Source organism: Anopheles moucheti, chromosome 2, assembly GCF_943734755.1.
Source record: "Anopheles moucheti chromosome 2, idAnoMoucSN_F20_07, whole genome shotgun sequence".
NCBI lineage: Eukaryota > Metazoa > Arthropoda > Insecta > Diptera > Culicidae > Anopheles > Anopheles moucheti.
The window spans coordinates 47,748,690-47,770,959 of record NC_069140.1 but is presented as its reverse complement, the minus strand read 5'-3'; the positions used below and the strand labels follow the sequence as shown (position 1 = coordinate 47,770,959).

General features: G+C 43.2%; 1 protein-coding gene across 1 annotated transcript in view; it reads right to left on the bottom strand.

The window, feature by feature from the left end:
- LOC128296829 (uncharacterized) overlaps nucleotides 1-21,622 on the bottom strand; it is a 35,064-nt gene extending 13,442 nt beyond the window's left edge. Inside the window, exon 1 of the mRNA XM_053032328.1 lies at nucleotides 20,982-21,622. Within this exon, the coding sequence (XP_052888288.1) occupies nucleotides 20,982-21,477 (496 nt within the window). The 5' untranslated portion in view covers nucleotides 21,478-21,622. The remainder of the gene's footprint in view (nucleotides 1-20,981) is intronic.
- Between the last annotated feature and the right edge of the window lie 648 nt (nucleotides 21,623-22,270).

Genomic DNA, 22,270 nt, shown 5'->3' with positions numbered 1-22,270 from the left:
CTTTCTATTGAAATAATGTAAAACGGCTGAAATTTGTTAATTTGGATATTGTGCTTTCATGTAGAACTTCCCAAAAGAATGGCTCTATGGCCATTAAACATTACAGAAAAAAAATCTCAACAGATCTATTTAAAAAATCAAACAGAATATTCCAGTTAATTGCAGTATTTAAAGCCTCAATTACATCATGCTTTACTCGATCACAGCTTGTAAGGCATTTGTTTTCATTTTGCTTATCACTGATTCCCACGCCAAATTGCTTAAATGCATCGTTCAGCTGTGATAGATAGCAATCAATAAATGTAATTAAAACCCCGCTAGCGTATTACACACCTCGTTGCCATTCATCGGGCCCGGCACACACAAAAGGTGCACAATTTTTCCGACCCGGCCCCGATGAGTCATGGTAGGGTTTTCTCTCTACAAAGTAGAGAGCAAAATGAAAAAACGCTCCCGGCCGTTACGGGTGGGAAACACGTGAAACTGTCCGTTGCAATAATAGATGGTAGGTGAAGTAGGTGAGACATTAGTTTCCACGTGACGGCACATTGTCGTTAGAGCGAAATATTAACAGCAGTAGACCCAACCCAATATCTTGCATACATTTTTACTTGAATAACAACCTTTAACATATATAATAATATAACAACATTATTATTTCTTATATTAAATTGTTATACTTAATAATGCTAAACTATGGGTGAATAATATAAAAGGGTAAAAAAAATGTACAAATACACTCTTATTAGCTCAAGGAGCTGTTCCAACTGTTTAGCATTTTAAATTGCCCATCCATAACTAACAAAACAAATATAACCCCGCCCGTGATGCCGCCACCCAGTGTGTGCCAAGGGGCGTGAATTTACATCACAATTCGGTGACACGAAACGAGACGCAATCGCCGGGTAATGGCTAGGTCACCACGGCATTGCATCGATCCACCTATAAGCCCCCGGAGGAAAATAACGCATCGAAACTCCAGCCTCCAGGGAATGGTTTGCATTTTTTTTAGACAAAACCTATGAAAAAAACACACCCCAACGTGTTCGATTGTGTTCGATAAACTTTCAATAGATAAATAAATAATAAAACCATCCACACGGACCGGCGGAGAGTTCTCAACGAAAATTTCCATAAATCCCATAACGCACCGAAAGTTTGGTTGGCGTTTCCGGTAGAGAGAAGAAGCGTACCGTAATTACCACCGTGTGTCGCTCTCGCAATGTTTTGTCGCGCCCCGGGTCTGGGAATCAATTGCAGCGGTCTGTGTCGGGCGGAAGGTGAAAGCTTACGTCATGTGCTGCCTAATCCGGTGGATTAGCCGTGGCGTGCCGTCGGCTGGGACGAGTACCGGGGGTAAGTAATAAAATAATATACCTATCGTTTCGCTTCCACCGGAACTGTGCACGCGGATGTCTTGCCTTTTTAAGTGTGTACTATCACCACCACAAAGCTCGCTATCGAAAGGTTAGCTCCTCAACACCGGCCAATAGAAGTTGTGGAACGTTGTTTAACAGACGCAAAGCGACACTATAAAACGCACCGCGAACCCGCACAGAGTATCAATAATGCTGGCCAAAATTTCAATTTAGGGCTGCAATAAGAGGAGCTTAATGCACACAAAAAAAAGCATCTTTCACTGCACGAAACAAGTATAAACATCTATCAGCGTAATAGCCAAATCATGTTTGAAATAATGATATGCAATCCTTCTTGGCCATCTCGTGACAGAAGCGTTTGCTACCATCCTGGCTGCTCGTGGATCTCAATTTCATTATAAAACCGTCACGTTCCTCGTTCGACGAGCGTCGTCATCGTCGCAGTCATTCACTGGCCGGCGATATGACTGCCGCCAGCCATTATATCCACTTGGCTATCTATCGCATAAGTCACCTCTCCAATAAAGTCCCCACGACGTGACAATATCTTCGCCCCCGGGACTGCACACTCCACACGACAATTGTTGTCGATGATCGTTATACAAAAATTGAGACCGTATCTCAAATTGAGACATCGCGTTTCCACTTGAACTGGAACAGCGGAGCATCCCGTGTTTTCCCATTATTCGCTGTGCGGCGGAAAAATGGGTTCAGAAAAAAAAATTCGTACAAGAGATGTCTGGCTCTCCATCATCGCGGTACCCCGTCAACCGTCAATCATTTTGCTCTGAGGTGAGGTTAAGTTCAATCGTCGTGGTTCCGTCCGGATAATGGATGTGTTGTTGCGGTTCGCACCAGCGATCAGGCACTTTTCCAGGCAACTGTTCGTGGTCATGGGTTGGCCCGCCGGCCGTTGTTTGTCATCGATATGGCTACAGGCAACCGTGACCGTGAACCTTTCATTTTTCGCTTTACGCTGTGCGCTTCTGCTGCCACACTATGGATGATGAAAGCTCAACCCTTCGGGGTGGAACACGCTCGGGAAGTTCCGAACAATTCGGGGGGTTCGATCCGATAGGAAGAGAAAGAAAACAATTAGTTTGGAGGATGGTTAACTTTGATATTCATTTTTCAAAGCCCTTTAAGGGCCATAGCAATTGAGCTATAGTCCATGGCGTCGGCATCAAGCTAATTTCTCAGATGCTAAACAATGACAAAAATACGTTTTCACAACGAAACTTTCGCAGCTAAATAAATTTATTTTGCTACAAACATCTTCCAATATGAAACAGATCCACCCAAGGGTTAAAACCATAAAGTGTGAGAAGCTGCCGTTCCATACTGTGTGTGTGTGTGTGTGTACGCATAAAACGATCCAACAGGGAGTCCAAAAAAGCAAAAGCAACAACAACAGGCACCATCTAGCGATGAGTGATGTCAGCTGCCTGGTGGTTTGGGAGTTGGAATTGGTTTTAAGTGAGTTCACACTTTGCTCCAATTTTTGCGTCCGACGTGACGACGTTTACGACGCCATGAGCAGAGGCGCCAGGAGGGCCACGCGGATGATGGGCGCCAGGCGTACACTGGTGTATTCGCTGAGCATAAAAGCGTAATTTCGTTTGTAACGTTGCAGATGGACACGCCATCGATTGGGCGCGCGGGCGTCCGCCGGCCCGAACGTGGCAATCGATTGGATTGGATGATATGCCTCTTGGTGGTGTGCCCGGGTGTCCCATTGTGGGATTGTGGCTGTTATGCGTGGTTATCAGTGCCGTACAGGGATTAAATGAGATGTTTAAATTTAAACATGGAAATTGGAGGCTAAGCGATCTTCAGCGAACGATAAGATCGATATCAAATCTCTTCAGGATCCCATTTGGAACCTAAGTAGGGTTAATATTCTAATATTAATAAGTAGGGTCTACGAAACTCACTTCCCTTTTCTGAGTATAAAAGTCATTCGGTTCAAATCTTTTAAATCTCTAAAATTTACTACTTTGAATAAAAACTTAATTAGGTCACGCATCTTCTATTACATGCAATTTGCTTGTCAGGACTAATAGCCAATACCTCGGTTCACTTATATGAGTGTGTGTGTGCGTGTTTGATTGTATATAATTGCGTCCGGTCAATAGCCCCGAACGCTAGACACGATACACACGGTTGGCCCCAGCGTTCTATACCCGGCGTATCCACGCTATAAATAACTTTTGCAGCTTGCACCACACTGGTTGTGCATGCCTGCAGTCTGGCAGTCACTTACCACGGCCACGTCTTCGAAACAGAAACGAATCCTTTACTGGCGAGTTGGCGCCCATTACACTCGATCACAGCACGATTGATTCCATTCTACCCACTATTCTGCACGGCCATTGTGCAGCTCGGTAGAGCAAACAACCGAACGATGGGTGTGCGGTACGGAATTTATGCTCTCCGTTGGCCTCCTTTTCATGTTTCACGACCGGTGAAATCGTGATTCATGCTGTAGCGACTGGCTAGCGAGAAGATTGTTACTAATTCATTAGGTCGTTCATCTGAAGATGCTTCGGGGATCGGGCATCTAAAGCGGGCATCGTTATGTGTCGATGATTCGAACGACGAACGACGAGTTCTTGTTGAGAGTTTGGTACACTTTGGAAAAGTTATGAAAAAATTGGATTTTTAGTGTGTGTATGTGTGTACTTCGGCTTAAAGTTTACACGAAGTTCATAAGCTAGTGTTGCAGTACTCAAACGCGTTTACAGTCGTTGCCGCTAAATTTTAGCTCTAACGCATGCATTTTTGTCTCGTAGTCACCAATTTTCGTCTCAAGTTGTGAAATATTAAACGTAAGAAGAAAGCTTGCATGATTACTTCACATGTGTACACATATTTGATGGAATTAGATCGGTAAAACATCAAAAATGATCTACGTTTATGTTATGTTTAATTCCGCATAAATGAATTCACTTGAAATTCAAATTGATTCTCATCTGCTAAATTGAAACAAAAATAGTTTCAAGGCTATTTAAGTACCGCAAAATTACTGATAAAACTCAATGTTTTTACACAGATTCATAAAATTATATGCTTTACTCACAATAAATTAAATTTTACTTATCAAACTTATGATAAAAAGCCGTACTTTTCGCTAGACATTGTGTGCATACACAAATGTAGGAATGATCGACAAAAATTCGTGATTTAAAGACAAAAATTCGTGATCACGACACAAGAATTGATGTCTACTATCAAAAATTGGTGACTATGAGAACAATCATGATTGATAATTTGCCGGACATCACACCTCAAAAACGGTTCATTCTGCAAAAACTTGCCTTAAATTTTCTATTTCATAACTTTGGGTTTAAAACTGCGACATTTTTTAAAATAATATTGTTAATATATTTAATGTTAATGTTAATAATATTTAATGCTTTTTCTACAACGCGTTACGACGTACGATGACAGGACATTGATCGGCGTTAAAGGGAAGAATTTTTTGTGGTTTTTGTTTGGATTAAACCATGCAAACACCAATGATGTCCACCGATCAGTTTGCCGACATTTCAAGCTACCTCAAACCTTTCTCTTGTACTTGTATGCCCCATTACGGTTCGTTTAATGACTGTCTTTTTTAATATTGTTCCATCGTCGGTCCGCCATCCGTTGGCTGACAATGATAATAACCTTCTCCACACATCATCATCCGTACACATCGCATCGCTTTAATCGTTGCGACCAATCCAACAAATGCTGCACACTGAATGAGACTTAATTGTTTCAAGGTGCAAGCGAAACGGCGAAACCGAGACAAAGCCGTACACACGTAAGCTTCCCTTCGTACGATCATTTAACGTCCCTTGATAGTAAATGATGCAGAGAAAGACCCGCACAATTATGGATGACACATTGTTTCCCGCGATTGTTACAAATAGTGGTTGCTCAATTCCCGCAAAGAAAGGATACGAGCCACACTCTTGAGAGTGTGCCTTGGACACAAGGTCTAGGTTTTATGGTACCATTTCCATTCTTGTACCTTTTGGCGCACACTAAGGAGACCTCACGTACACGCACTCACTTTCAGCTCATATCTTTTGTCCTAACCACCGTTGCACAGTTTTATGACGGTGCCAGTGTGTCGTCGCAAAACTGGTGGAACTAGAATAAGAACAAAATCCCACCAGAGTGACCTCAGCAGCAGCAATGTTGGTGGCAAATGTGGTCGTGTTGCCGTAGAACAACAACGCGGTGATCCTTCTCTTCGGCACGTGGTTCCGGTGCGTGGTTTGCCTGGTAAGCAGCAGCCGACGACCACGAAATATGAATATGGCGCCTTTGTGTTTGGCAATGCAGCCTGAAACATGACCATGGCCCATAATACACCCCACCGAGGTTAGTAGAGAGACCCCATCGCAGCAGCATAAGTGGGAAAGCTGCATTCTAAACGAACAATATTTACTGTTTCGTCTGTGCAGCAGAATAGAGGAAGAAAAGGTTTTCAACCGACCATTTCCCCGTTTTGCCACAGTCAACACACGCGCGTTGGCTTTTTTGAGCTAAATTTTCCTCTTTTTCACACACAGCACAACGCTCGTCGTTGCCACCTCCAACGCTGCTCACCGCACGAACCTGTGTATAATGGCGTCGGTTTAGCAGGTGCCTTTGGCATTCACTTTCAATAGAGCATTTTCCATTGCCGTGGAAAACACATTTCCTCCGACGGTTTTTTTTCTCACCGGTTCACCCCATCGTTTACCCTCTCTCTCGCGGCTTCGGGTGGAAAATGGATGTAAAGTATCCATTTCTTTTCACTTACTTTCGCTTGTGAGTTTTTCCACGAGGTTCACAGCGCCCCCCCTACCTACGGGGTGACCCTGTCGTATGACGCGCGTTTGGGGGCGCCCGAGACTGTTTGGGTTTGAAGTGAAATCGGTGTCGATACGGCGTTCATTTTTCGTGCTCGTGCTCCTTTTTTTGCACTCCGTCCATCAGGTGACACTTCGCCGGGCCGAAGAAGTTTATCGAAAAGGATGCCTCCGTAATGGTCTCCACATTCCGAACCTGGGGCCGGCGTGAATTGAAGTGTATCGATGGAATTTTCATCACCTTTCACAGTTTGTCGTGTTTTTTTTTTTTGAAGGAGTGTCGGAAGATGATGGGAATAGAATTTAATGGCATACGATACTTATGGCTTTTCGCCCGTATTCGCTTCAAACCTCTCAATTCACAATGAAATGATCGAGGTCGGGCAGTTTTCCGCACATCCCAACCTGCCTGGGCAAAATCATTGTAGTAAGTGGTTTTTGTTTAGAAATATTTAAATCATACCATCTTCTTACACTCTTCGCACTGAATTCCTTGGCATTCAGACACATTTTAATTTCACGCATGACTATTTATTACTGCTTGTGGGTTGTACTCTTTTATGCGAGGATGTCGGAACCCTTCAATGGGAATGCTGCACATAATATGATCCAATAATATAATACAATTTTATTTAAATTTATTAAGAACATTAATGGGTTATATCTCACAGAAGTACAGCTCACTTAAAAAAGCAAAATTAAATTTATTTATCTATCTTTAACCGTAACGCTCTTTTATGTGGCATCCAAGGGTTAATAGAATAGTTTTCTGCGCTCGCAGCGATCGTACGCTTCCTCTGGCTAAATTTAAATTTCGTTACACACCAACTGAAAAAGAAAACCTCACGAGAACACACACAGGTAAATTTATGCTACCATTCTAAGTGTGTCCCCTGCCATCCTGCCTAACTTTCACCCATCCCAAGCAGAACATCCTGCGGTCTAAGAGATTTAAAATCCGATTGAATTGGAAAAGTGCCACACATGCAAAAGCGACTCCAAAAGAGAGCGTAGGTCGGTGATAACGTAGGCAGGCACAGGCAGACCATCACATCCGATAACAAACCACGGCTTTCCCGCATGTTTGTATACTTCTCGTCTGTAACCTGTTACGGTTGGTGGCTTGGTGGAAGAAAGACCCATTTTACTTATGGACCACCTCATCAAACGAAAAAACCCCGGTAGAAAGAAGTAAGCTGGAACAGCATCGAAAAAAGGTAAACTCGGTAGAGAACGCACACGAGGAGAAGAAGGAATTTATTGGTGGTACAAATTGCTAGCGCACAGGGCTTAACGGGAACGGCAGCGATGTGAAACCGAGAAAAGATGATCGTCGTCGTCGGATGTCGGAAAAATGTGACCAAATGTGAGAGTTGTTTTAAGAGTAGCCGATCGATTGACGAGTTTAAGCTGAAAAGCCGGTCCCCGTTGCCATTTGCTCAGTGGTGGATAATCCGATTTGGACTATTAGCAGGGGGTATTGTTACTACTGCTACTAAAACTATGTTGCATGCTTGATTTAAGATCGTAACTCGTAACCTTTACCCATCATCATGCTGTAGTCATAATAAGAACAGAACAATTCGAAACGAATCATTTTTATATAAATAAATGTAGAATATTTTTTCAAAATTATTTATATATTTAATATAAAACTGTTTAACATTTGCTATTAACAATTTAAACATTCAATAATAATAATTAATAGTTTCAAATATGTAGACCGTTGATGGGGAAAACAAAATGCCCTACCGGGGCCAAATATGCTTGCATGAAAACTGTGTCACTGGCCACAGTAGGATTGAATATGTATGCTGTTGAGAAAGTATTTATAAAGCCCGATTTCTAAAAGGATGCCGTCGACGGTGGAACCATCGTCGTGTGGCACGTGCAAAATGGGCAGCGAAAGAAAAACTGTCAACGATGCACCGTCGCACAACGAAATCGCATACGCAATCGGCACATGCTTTCCCGCCGATTAGTGTGCGCTGCGAGTGTGTGAAAGTAAAGAAAGCGACCATTGCCGCAACTGGTCAAGCCCCGCAATGGTCGCGGTGCGTTGATTTGCGAGCAGGTATTAAACGTGTCATTGCGATCGCGAGACTGCAACGTCGTTTGTCTCAGTGTTGCGTTTTCCGTTGCAGGCCACCCGAATGATAAACGTTTGTGTTGTTGGCTTTTCAACGTGCAAAACGGGGTGGGGTAATGTTTAACAGCGCCGTCTTATCGCGCCGCATCTACGTGCATGAAGGCGATAGAAAGGAAGACATTAAAATGCACACCTAATTGAATGTTATTTTTGTTTTTGTTTTAAATCTTTTTATAAAGTGAGTTTGGTGCATCGTTATAGTTTGTTACGAAACAAGAGTATGAAACGAAAACTTCTACTTGATCGTACTTTCTTCGGGCGACTCGGCGGATCTACTATTTGACTACGTGGAAAAAACTAGGTTTATTTACAATTAGTCGATTGTTTACTGAAAAATTGTAATCGTTTCAAATTGCAACTATATTCTTGAGAATGTTCAATGAATAAGTTGAATAACACTTTACGCGCTGTACGATAAATTTATTGTCCTGCAGCCTCACTAGACTTCGGTGGGCTGGTCACGTCATGTGAATCACACCGGCAGACGACGGCACTCAACCGAGCGCAGTCTTTATCAAGCAGCAGGGGCCTGCAACCTCTAATCCATGTTCCACTTGTGCTCCGCGACACAAGTACAAGTAGCCCGCGGGAGAAATTGTTTGGTCGTTAAACTGATCGTTATCACTTGAAGCGCCATGCCAAGTGAGTTTGTGGGGCGGATTTATCCTAATGTCAAACATTAATTTGTTCTACAGAGCAAATGATCATTAGCTACTTTGACACTTTCATCACTTTTATCATCTTCGTCAACATCTTTTATCAGGTCTTTATTATAGATAAGATTAAAAACTTGAAATTCTCCGAAATTTTTAAATTTAGATTTTCGCAATGACTGACTAAGTGCGCGGGTTAACTGATAAGATTCAGAGGGGTTTCACCGAACAATGAAATAATGCATCGTTTGAATTATAGAAGAATACTGGCAAGTCATGGTCACAATCCCCCCCTTTTCTCCGCTCACATTCGACACTTGTGGGCCGCGGTAAATATATGTTGGGAACCACTGATTTAGAAGACTCCTGCAGCAGACCACTGCCGAAAAGCGGTTGTAGTACCTGGTCAGTAAGTAAGTAAGTTAAGTGGTATTATACGTAGAATATCGTCAAAGATCTTTGCCCTTTGCAGAGAATTATTCTGGGGTCCACGTCTAACGATATCTTCATGATGTTACGATAAACTAAATTTAGTGTCCAGTGCTTTTCCCTTCAAATGATCAGATTATAACAAAAGCAAGCATAGATAGCACAGATTTCAAAAACTTCACCAAACAATAGAATCTGGTGCGTTTTGCAGAAAGTCCAAGTTTTATCAAGACTTTACGATCGAAGGACACAAACATTTTGAGGTCGTCTGCATATATTAAAAAAAACAGTAGTATTAGACACCCATAAGCCAGAAGAGGAAGAAATAAACATATGAGCAATAATAAACACCATTATTTGGTAGTATGATGAACTTTAAAATTAAGTTTTGAAATCTCGCTTCATTGAAAAGGAAACAAAATATTTTAAATTTCCGTGATTTTTTTAAAACAGTAATAAAAAAACACACACAGATATCGTTCGCCAACACCAGAGGGTTTTTCACCGAACAGTGGTGGGTATTATTTCCGCGCAATTCCACCGAGACCGAGGGTCATGCTCTGGCGATCTCACCATCAACAGCCGGTTTCATTTCTTCCGCCTCGTCGGCGGCAAACCAAATAGAGCCATCCGAGCGCCTTATCACTTCCTCTCGGTGGCATGCATAACTCACCCCAACCTCTTGATACAGTTACTTCTTGTTCTCCTTCTTCCTTGTCGATCATCAATTATGCAATAAGCTTCGCACCTAACCGATCGTGTGGTGATTTTTGCCTGCTTTTTTGTTTGGTCTTAAATCCCAACCGAACCAGTGCAAGTGCCTTGCGGTATGTGTCTTGTAGGACGCGGGGGGTAGCAGCGTTTCCTATTACGGCAACGGAGCCACCACTATCGGTACGGTTCCGTTTTGCCATTTATCAACCGGAAACGAACGACGATCGTGCCACCGCTACTTCACACGAAGCGAAGTGAGTGCAACAATTGTGTGGCTTGCTTAATGGTTTGCAAGCGCTACGCACTGCCGACCGTTGCCTTGGTCAGTGTTTCTGTTGAACGACGGTTTATGCTGCACTTATGCTGTAGCTGTACAAGCGAGCACCACCAGCCGTCACACACGTACAGTGCGTACAAACGATGTGAAGTAGCTGCGAGCGATTTAATTCGATTAAACGAGCGGAGGCAAACCGAACGGGTGCGTACGATCGGCCTTGGGGAGATTGTTATTGCGAGAAGGCGTACGACTTTACTTGAAATCTGACAATCAGTTCAGAGCATTGTCCAAATTTAACTTTCCCATCCTCACACCCCAATTGAAGACGGATAGAATTAAGTGTAGGAAATGGTTATCGCTTTATGGTGTTTTAATGCATTGGGTCAATAAAGCTAGGATCAACAAGATCATTTGTTGCGTTAGAAAAGATTAGTCGAAAGCGTGCGTATTTTTTTAAACATTAAAGTTGGAATTAACAGCCAAAAAGTTTGTTTGGATCATATCGATATCTTATTCTAATTACAGGGGTTTCGAGTACAACTGGTAATGTTGTACTTCAATTATGAATTCTTTACAAACTAATAGAGAATATGTAAAGATATAAATATGTAGAATTCTCGACATGTAGGGCATTTGCGTTAAAGCATTTTCAACTCGCTTCAATCATTTTGAACAAGATCCAGATAGGGCAAGAGATTCCACATCCCAGTTCCACACAAAAGGAATTTAAAAACCTTACCTAACCATTTGTTCCCAAATAGAGGTAAATGTGATATCTTTCCAATTTTCTGGATCTTTAGCAAAAATAAATCCCATAAAGTAGGAAACATGCTACATCTACCTCCACATCGAACCATCTCATACGACCGCGAAAGCCCTGTAAATTGATTTACGGTGGCACCACGATGCGCACCGTCCAGCCCGATCACAATCTTTATAAATAAAGCCACTGAGCGACCATCGCCTCCCTGAGTCATTTCCGTTGCCTCATTTCCACTGTCTAACCCATCATTTTTGCAGGAAGGACACATCAACCAAAGATGAAAACGAAACAGACACAATACTTCGCATTCACAATCTCACAGTGCCGTGGCTCCTCGCTCACACGCTCACTGCTACAATATTTAAGGCAATGGGGCAACCCGCCCCTCAGTGCAGAAGTCATGTGTACATCAACATAAAAAAAATATGAAACATCGAAAATAACGCCCACCAAGCAGAGAAGAACCTCATTTCCATCTCGTATGGCTACGGGGAGTGGGGAAGCTTAACGAGGAAGCAAGGAAACAAAAAACTTCCAACTTCGTAACGGTTCGTTAAAAATTAAAACAAAATGCTTTCATTTCCTTCCTTTCATCCTTCCTCGCCACATTTCGATGAAGTTCACGATGAGTTTTGATACATTTTTTTTTCGAATTCTCGCTAAACATTGTAAGAGAAATCGACGCGTAACTAAGGGAGGCAAAAATAAAGCCAGAAACAAGCTTGGATAGCATTAAGGCCGAAATGGTCTGTGTGTCATCACGAAAAACAAAAACCCCTCGCGATGTTGCCCTCGAAATTGGTCCCCTTCCACCAGGCGCTGGAGCGTTTGCGGTCGAACTCTTTTGTCCTGCACGCATCGAAGGTCACGTGGAACGCGATAAACGCAAAGGGAAAGGACGATCGAATGGGGCCCACGGGCCACGAAAGGAACGGTTGTGCGCCTGTTGAAAATTCCACGAATTGTTTACCACGGATGAAAAATTGCTTTTTCGGCCGATTTCGGTGGCGGCTGTGAAATTTGGCAAGTGGAAAACACACACACAATTCCATCCCATTTTCCACGGCAAAGGAGAAATGTTGATAAGAGGTGCAAAATACAATAATGCTCACGTGCGCACGTACTTCGTTCGTTCGAGCACGGAATCGTTTGGAACAGTGGAAGATGGAAGAAACAATTTTGGGAAGAAGTGCATCGATGCAGGAACATGCCATCGGACACGATTTCATAGCATATACAAACGTCATTTGTCTACAGATGTGGGCACGGCGCGGCCGAGATCGTTGTTTATTTACACTTTTACACTGGGTGGATTTAGATTTCCTTCCACTTTGACGTGCCCGCCCGCTGATCTTAAACATTTACTTCGCAACAGCAGTACACGTCTTTTTTCGTGCTGTGCGCAATCCATACCGCCACCCGGCCAAACCCTCGGTCCCATTAATCAAGCATAATTTATTCAATTATACACATTACACCCGCCATATGTGTTTCGTAAAATAAAAAAAAAACGCGCTGCATTTTGATAGGAGGAGATGCAGATGCATAAAAAATTAATATCCGCCTCGTGATCTTCTCACAACGATGTTCCACACAAGGCGGGTGAGTGTGAGGAAAAATGCATGGCAAACATTATGATCGTTTAGAAGCATTACCGAGCAAACATCAACAAGTGATGCGTTGGCCTGTGACAAGCGTGGGATGAAAATATGGGAAGAAAACGTTTGGCAAAGGCGTAGCAGTACCGAAGAACCAATTGACAGAGTTCGGGAGGGCTTGTTGAGGCGTGCATTACCGAATACATCATCAGACTGGCTTGGGTCTGGGTTTTAATTATTTTCTTAGATAAATAACCTAACTCAGTGCTTCAGAAGAAAAGCCGCTTACTTTACGCTTAAGTCCTCATCATATACAAAATGATCGCTGAAAAGAAGGATTTTGCTAAGTCTCGCCAAGGAAAAAGAATTATTCTGTTTGCAAAAAGAACGGGTGGACACATCGGTTGCGGAGCGTCAAGTTCTCCGTTTAGTAATTTGGTGATAAATGTTTCCAAGATCATCTTTGGTGGTTTGGTCTCCAGAGGAACTATAGACAAGTTTGTTGAACTTTTTCGATAGGTTTGTCACAGTTTCGTATGTTTTTTTTTGTTATACAGAAAGGATAGTTGTGGATATTCCACCAACTAAACCCAAATTCATGTTGCCTTTACTTGTGATATCTTCACAGTAATCTCGAAAAGTGATTGTTCTTCCAACAATACTCCAAGAGCACGGTTCCTAAAGCACGTTGTATCGCAATCCATATTGTAAGAATACAGAATAGGATGCACTGGGAGGAACATCTTCAAGTCGTCAGCGTATAATAATAGTTATACTGAGTTAAATAGCAAAAGTTGAAGTTATATCACAGGGGTAAACTGAGGAGACACACGTTCGCAGACAGCAAAACACCCTGCGGTACTTCAGAGATGCTGATCAAAACACTTGCTGTTGAATTTTACAAAATAGGTACGATCTAGATGGTGAGAACGGATCGAGAATATCAATGATTCTGAAAGAGTAGATCTACTGATACAATGTTGAAGAACGGCTTAAAATCGATCGACCTTTCATTCCTCAAACACTTGAAAATGATCTAAACTAAATGTGTTTTGGCATGAACCCATGTAGAGGATAAGAGATGTACGTTCAGAACTGCGGATATAACAGTAATGCTGGCTACATGTTGATCATAATCATCACAGAAAACGAGCCGTAAAAGTTACAGCTATATTAGGAGCTTTTACAAGTGAAAAAATGAAAATACGGGCAACAAACATAAAACCCATCCGATAACAATGTTTTCTGTTTGCATCCAGTGTCAATATTTGATCATTTGTATCTAGTGTTTGCTTACTGCCTTTTCCCTTTTCCATGTATCTGCGTAAGTTCAACAACCCCGAAACCGCTCAGCCGAACTCTGTGGCTGTGTATTAACAGGCTGTTTTGGACACATTTACGACCATTAAAAATAGTACTGCTGCCTCCGTATTAATCATCTCGTGGTAAAGCGAAGGTTGCAGCACAGTTGCATTTTTATCTCCCTTGTTAATTTCATTTTTCCCATTTATTCACTTGGATGAAACGATTTTCTTTGACCCCGACCGAAAAGAATTGAAGGGAAAAGGTCTCACGCCGCCCAACGCCGAAGATGGATCGTGCACTTCTGCTTCTGCTTGCGGCCGATTATTATGACTTTCAGACTCGTAGAAAATGAAAGAGCCACAAGCATAAAATTATGTTTACCCCCTGCCTGCTCCTGGCCTCTGGCCGTGCCGGGGAGGCGAGGGTGTGGGTAGATGTGGATTTTGCTTTCATGTACGTTTCGGCTCGATTTCTCGTGCCACACAGCCGGGTGAAAATGAAATCGAGAGTTTTTAAACATCTCATCTACAGCCAGCAGCCGCTTCACTGCACTGTGCTCGGCGCTGTGGTGAGTGTGCATATACCACCCGCTAGATGGTTCCGAGGTCAATGCAATCTTTTTGGGTGGCGATACGTGCGAGAACCACAGTAACAGCAACAGCATTTGAAATGTTGCCAATGTTACAACTACCTGCAGTTCGCTTTACGGACATATGTTGAGCCGGAACACGAGGAACAACCGATCCGATGGTTTCCTTATGTGGACGAACTTTTACACCACACCTCTTACTATTTGTAACACACTCACACGAAAAAAAAACTTGTGCCAAAATGACAAGCCCATACTTTATGCGCATACGTTCGTTCCACACTGGTTTCACCGCCGGCATTGGAAAGTGGTCAACGTGAATGCGTGAGTTCGTTGCGCGAACTTCCTTCCTTCGTGCGGTACCGACAAAAAAACGGTGTCAAAAACCGGCTTTCCTGTTATCATCCGACCTTCATCATGCTATATTTGTCGGCCGGGAGGCTTTTTTTGTTTGTTGTTGTCGCAGTTCCACACCACATAACGAGCGTCAAATTAGTCCCGAAAGCTGAAAAGACAAGCGCATATTTACACCAACCGCTGCGTGGTTTTTGGTGTGTTTTCCGTTGTTGTGGTTAATACATACGAAATACATTGCGAAATGGGAACGATTTCTTTGAAGGCGCTAGGAAATTGATTAATTTAATGACTCTGAAATTTGGACACGTAAAGTTGAAACGTGCTGTAATTGTAATGCACGTAATGCGAGGAAATGATCGATCATTACTCGTCTGTCTAGAGACGAGGTTAGCAAAACCTATTCCATAAATGCCAGAATGTTGACGATTGATTGAGTACGTGTATTTTAAAGAAAACTAAAACTTAAATATTATTTTATAATTCCACTGACTGGAACCTAGGCAACAGTTTCTCGAAAAAGTTCGAGTTTCGTTTGAGGGCTTAAAATCAAATGATCCTCCGATTTCGAATCTAAATCATTGTAGTTTGATGAAGTTGGACTATTAAAGTTTTAATTGCCACATATGAAGCCCGATTGGAGAGTTGGTGGGTTTTGGACGAAACGTTCGACACTAATTAGACAACCTCCTCCAGTGATTTATTGGCATGACAGGCGAGACCAGATTACTACTACTAGAGTTCATTTATTGCGTGCTACATACTGATTAGAGAAGAAACAGCTGTGGAAAAACACATTGCGACCATATCCCAGATCATCTGAAGGAAAGATTTCTTTTCCGTAGAAGTAAACCGTTTGAGTTGTCAAAGCCCCAAGCCTTTTTGGTGGCGGACATGATTCGGTCATGAAGAGTCAAACAGGGGTCGTCCTTCATCTTGACCCCGATCTCACGGTGCACGTCTTGCCTAGGTCCTTCTGCGCCGTTTGGCATCTTGTTAGGACCTCCTCAGGAAACGATGAGGTCACTTTGTTCTTATTCCTTATATTTAGACAGCACTTTATGGCCCCATATGCTGTTCCAATGCCGGAGTTTGGGTTCTGTTCGACGCTCTAGGCTTTCTCCAGAAGTGGGCAAATATTGTAACTATCGTATTAAGAATATCTCCCAGAAACGAAGTGCCTCACGCACGTGTGATTTTGTTGAAAATCATTCTGTTGGAGTTTAAACTGAACCGAAAATACCTTCAAAGTTCCTGCCATCACTGCCATACATTCGTGGATCCGCAAATACCCTTAATGCGTTCGTCATGTTTAGCTTGGCAAAGACTATTTTTGACACACCGCGGCTGTGTCGGTCGACCGAACCCGGAGATCTAGACACTCATACGTGCTCCATTTTACGTACCACCGACACGGGTGTGAGAGATCGTCAGCGCGACTCGTTTGCCATTTTTCATCCCGAAAAATGTCAACCGTACTGCGGTATGTGTACACATGTGTAGCACGAGCGTATGTGGATATATGCTCGGCCGTCCGCTGGATATGCTCCTCAAAAAAGAACTAGAACCACCCAAGGCAACATCTCGCTAATACGTACCGCCACCCAGGACAGTTGCGTTGACCACCATCGACGGGCAGCATTCTCATCCATTAAGTGGTCCTTCTCCCCTGCTTGGCCGCTCGGCCGATAGGCAGAATGTGCTGGTGGTGGGCTTGCTGTGCGTTGCAAATAAATATTCTTCGCACGACAACGACCACGGGCAACGATCCATCACCGCTTCCCCGGGGCGATGGGCGACTTACCATACATCCCTGCGCCGGGCACCAAAACACCCAGGCTTACCAATCAATCTGCTTCGATCGAAATGCGAAACCTGATTTAAAATTCCATCCACACGATGGGGATCGAAAGGGGACACACTTCGGATCACATAGCAGCGGATTAAACGTCGCACTGGGCTACACGCTGGACTGAAGGATAATTAGAACGTTACTAACTAGCAACTGACTGTTGGGCAAATAGAAAAAGAGCGCGGTATTATTTTTGCCATCGCCTTTGCCTACCATCACAGGCCACCCAGTCTCTCGGCAAAATGTCCTCCGCACTGTCGGACACAACTTCCACAACTTCTTTTGGCACACAGTAATGGCGCCTCGAATCCTGTGTCAGAGACGTTTAGAAAAAGAACTAGTAACGTCCAAACTCCCGTCCTCTGACATCATCCGGCACACTATGCGGCTCGTGGTTCGATTAAGTTGCCCGCCCGATGGGCTACAGTTTGCGGAAGCAAATAAGGAACAGCAAAGAGACCGAAACCGGTAGCAAAAAAAAAAAACAACCGGCACATTAAAGTTAAACTGACTGTAGCACAACTTTTGCGCAAAAGTTCCTCCTTGACACTGAAATACCATCATTAGGGGGCAAATCCAGTACCGGTTGCGATGACACCCGATGATGATAACGGGCATGATTCGCTTTCGCATCATTTAACGGGGCCAGCCTCTATACAACTCAGTCACAACTCGGACAACGGAGGGTTGTATAACATTAAGGTAGCAGTACCCAGCAGTAGAAAACCCGGGGAAATTTCGGGAAATTCTTGAAGAAATAACTATAAATATACGGGCACACAAAAACATTTACAAATACTAATCCATAGGAGTTTTTTGTTGCCTTCTTTTGGTTCTTATTTGAACAATTATTGACCTGATCTGCATTGGTCAATTCCATGGGGCGTCACGCTTAACATCTCTGACAGCATCCCGCACAATGGAGCAGCAGGTCGGACCATTGGATTTAGAGTGAAGCTAATACATCTCCCTAAATCTCCGACAATTTTCCAGTTATAGTACGTAGAATGTTTGTTTGATTATATTAAAATATTTTAAATCTTCTACAATCTTTTTAAATCTTTTCAATCAATCTTAATAAAATTAGGATTTAGGAAACTAAAAAAAAAGCTTCAGATTTGCTCCGAAGAATTATTTTTTTTTAGCAACGATGTCCTGATAAAATTGCGTAGAATTCAAGAATTTCTCGCATTTAAATCAGACTGAGAATTGTTTTTGATTTGTGATGTCCATCAATTTTGAAAAAAAGGCTTAAAGTTTTGATTTCTAGTCCGAAACGCATCGAAACTTTACTTCACTAATCGACCTGCAGCTTTAAAAAGATGTATCTTATAATCTATGGGTATAATTTACGATAAGGTAGCCTATTTACACTAAAAAAATGTCTAAGTTCAAACCGAAAACCAGTTTTTGGAACATTAAGACTGCATTACCCCCTTAAACAAACCATATTCGTTGTATCTTCTAACTATCCATCTGATTTTCAGCCTGCCCAGCCATGTTTTTGATGTCTTCCCGTGAGATTTTAGCTCGCTCTCTCTAGCTGCCCTTCTGTTTATGTCATTCACCATTGGCAATGTGCCCGTCCTGTATCTCCGGTTCAACTCATACACATCGTTAATCTTCCACTCCACCATTCTGGGCCGCCTGACCCCCTTACGTATAGCACCGAGCGATGAGATGCAGGGCACGGCACAGTAAACATAGCATCCGGCTCCAGGGCTCCACAGATCGATAGCGTCACACATTTGTCGTCCATAGGGTGACGCTCAACTTCCTAACCGCTCACACATGTTTTCGTCTCAAGCTGTAAGCATACACACAAGCAGGAAGCAACACGGAAGGGCGTTGATGCGTTTTCGAGGCGAAAAACAATCTTCACTCACAGCTCGTAACGTCACCAGTAGCGCACCGATAGCGTTGGTAACATCTTGAAAAGGGTTCAACTGCAACGGTGGAGGTGTTTTATTACATTAATACCCGATCCCTTTCGGTGTGTGTACGCGACCCGGAACTACGGCACAAACAAAATGTAAAAAGGGACTCTCGAAGCTAGCAAAAGGGATGGAATTAAAATATACATGGGAGCATCGTTATAATACGACGGGCGCAAGCTACCGGCCAAACCTCGATTGCACCCATAGGACAAACAGTTTTCCCGTCGCAGTCCGTTGTTCCGGATCCGAGCTGGCCTACTTAGTGGGCAGTGGGCCCGATCTGACACCGGAAGCCGGACGCATAATTCAATCCGGGATGGCGGCCGGGTTGGAAAATATTCATAAGCAAAAGTCCCCGTGCTGGCGCTGATTCTGGCATTGGATCCGACTGCAATGAGGCAATGCTTGTAGTTTAATATGCATTCCTTTTCTCTCTTTCTTGCAGCGTAAGCTTCAAATACCTCACCCTGACCCGGATAAGATCGATCGAAGCAATAAGACATAGCAAACAGTTTTGGAAACGCGTTTAGGAAGGTCGGCAAAGTAAAATGTATGTGCCCTATGAGACGGTTTCCGGCTTGCAACGCTGGGCTTTTTGGTCTGCTTGTAGACATTTTCCATCGTTGTTTTGCGTTCTACCAACTTTTTTCCAAACCGCCGTAGCCGTCATAAATCAACTCGGTTCCTGGCGAGCAGTGAGTAATACGCAGTGAATAAATCTTATTATAAGAAGGAAACAATTTGACTGCTTGGCTGAGAGTTACTTTAACTGATCGTAAATTATTCTACTCTTTGAATGAACAAGTTTATTAACACAACATATTATTAAAATTATTTATTTTTAAATACGCTATTAGAGCTAAGGGCAGAATTTTATGTTGGACTTGATATTGAGATTCAATTATTCCAATTAAAATATCAATGCAAGTATGAAACCATATGTAGGATTGTTTGATGAATAAAAACCGTTGTTTTATATATACAACCTTGCCGTCATTTTCAAAAAAGTTCATCGTGTTAAGATAAAAAAAGCTTTTTAAAAGCTGAAGCGTTCTACACAAATTGTGGGTCTTGCAGTACCCGCTAGCATTTCGTAAAAATAAATCGATAATTCGGGTATTTAAATTTAGCACATAATTGGTGTCTGTTTCACATTAACGCAAGACTGACTATACGGCTACTGTTAAATAAAGTCAAAGAAAGTCAGAAATGACAGGTCCTTTGAGCTTGTTGCGCCAATAGAGAAGATTTTTGCAAAAAAAAGGTGATCGTATTTGCGCCTGTTCCTTTAAAGACAACACGTGTAATTGCACAGTTCTCAAGATTAATTATTCAACGTATTTGCGAATGTTTAAACACATGAAGATATTTGAATAAACTATAGTCCATATGTCTATATAAGACAATATTAGCTCATTATCAGTAAACGTAAATAGTAAAACTATTTGTAAAAAACCCCAGCAAATCGGTCAACGCTCCCGGCTCCGATCATAGACAGACGGTTTGGCGGCTGGCCTTAAGGGGGGAGTACTTTGCTTGCTTATCAATGGAGCTTTTCTTCAGCTGCTATTTTGCGCTTCCTGGATGGTAAAATGTGCAACAGAATGCGCAAAACAAAAACCACCCAGCCATCGTGTAAACATTGCACACTGAGGAGGGCACAGTAAACGTCACCGACGGGCAAAAATGTGTGCAGGTTGCAACGGCCGACACAATCCCATTTGTCGAAGCCGTGTAAAGATCGGTGATGCACATGACTCAATTCAGGGTCATCGGTGCCGCGTTAATGGCCGATCTGTAAACACACGCTGCACGTGGAAGACGAACTGCATACATCTGCTCTTTCCGGGCACATTTCGAACAATCGTACAACCGTGCTGTAGGATGCGTTTGTGTGACGATTGTGGGACGCTTGTCGGGGTCAAAAGTTAGCTGTTGATAACCACACTACCATAGCATCCGGTCGCCCAATGGAACCAACGCAAATGAACGCACCATACTCAACGTTTGAAAAGCAGCATGCGATCAAAGAGGATCGCGGAAAGTTGACAACCATCTCTTAAAAACTACCTTCAAAATAAATGCAACATATTAGGACGGAAAATACAATCGAATGTATTGATCGCTGGGTTTACCTGTGCCAAAATTCTCCTTTGCCATTCCACGACCCACAGACGCCACTGGCTGCCAGTAGTCCTGTCTGATCGGCATGGGCGTAGTTGCAGCAAGCGAGATGAGATGTAGCAGCACCAATCCCACAGCACAGCAAGCCGTGACCAGCGCACGACGGCGAGCGATCTTTCTCTGCGGGCCGTACAAACCGTGGCCGTGTTGCCTTTCCGTTTCCATAGCAATGTCGTGGCGCAGCGTTCTAGGCGGCAGTTGCAGCGTTTGCTCGATCAGTTGTGGTTGGATGGTGCGTTTTCTTCGTTTCCTTCGCCGTTCATCTTCGTCGCCCGCAGACTGTTGCTGCTGGGCCAGCTGCGGTCGTCGACATGAAGTAACGTTTAGCTGAACTCCGTTTAGCTTCTTCAGCTCTCGGCGGAGTAAAAACGCGCTAGAAGAGTATTCCGTTCGATGGTTCGCCTTGTCTGCTGCTTGTGCGGTGGTCCTGCATCGATACGTATCCATTATGTTCACGATATTGCACTACACGCAAGCACACGCATCCGGATGCAACCGTATAGTTGCGCTACAACAGAATACACTGCTGAAACACTTGCATTGTGCCCACAATACACTTCTTCTTCAGAGCTGGTACCAGCTAAACATTAGCATCTTCTGCCCGCACAGAACATTAACACATCCATATACACACACACGCACGCACCGATGCACAGGACAAACAATGCGTTTTGGGGAAGGAAATGCTACAAATACAAATTTTCCTTTTGTGGCCTTTCCGTGACGCTTTCGGCCTTAACTAACACCGCATTTGTTGCGCGGCCAGTAACACACGCACCACCGCTAGTAAGCAAACATATAAATCAAAAACACTTCAACGAAAGATTATCAGCGAACGCATTTCGCTAACAGTGGAGCGATTGTGGCAACAAATCGAATCGATTGAGCATAAACACACTGCACTTGCACGGTAACAAAGGGGCTGCAAAGCTACGAGCACTTACACGTACGTACGGGCGGAAAAGACACGTGTGGTACGGGTTTAAGGCAAAGGAAACAAAGGTGTACGATCGCACGGTTGAAACAGCAGTTCTTCAGCGAACATAATAAACTCTTCACCGGATACGGGACCAACAGCCACTTTCTAGTGCGTGCAAACTGTTGGAAGAAAAACGCACAGCTACACCCATCCGTCCGATCTGTTCCAGCAGAGAAAAAACAATAACAATGACAACACAACAACGAGTCAGACGTTTGGTTCATTTTGTCCATCGGGTAATCCCATGGTTCATTATGGATG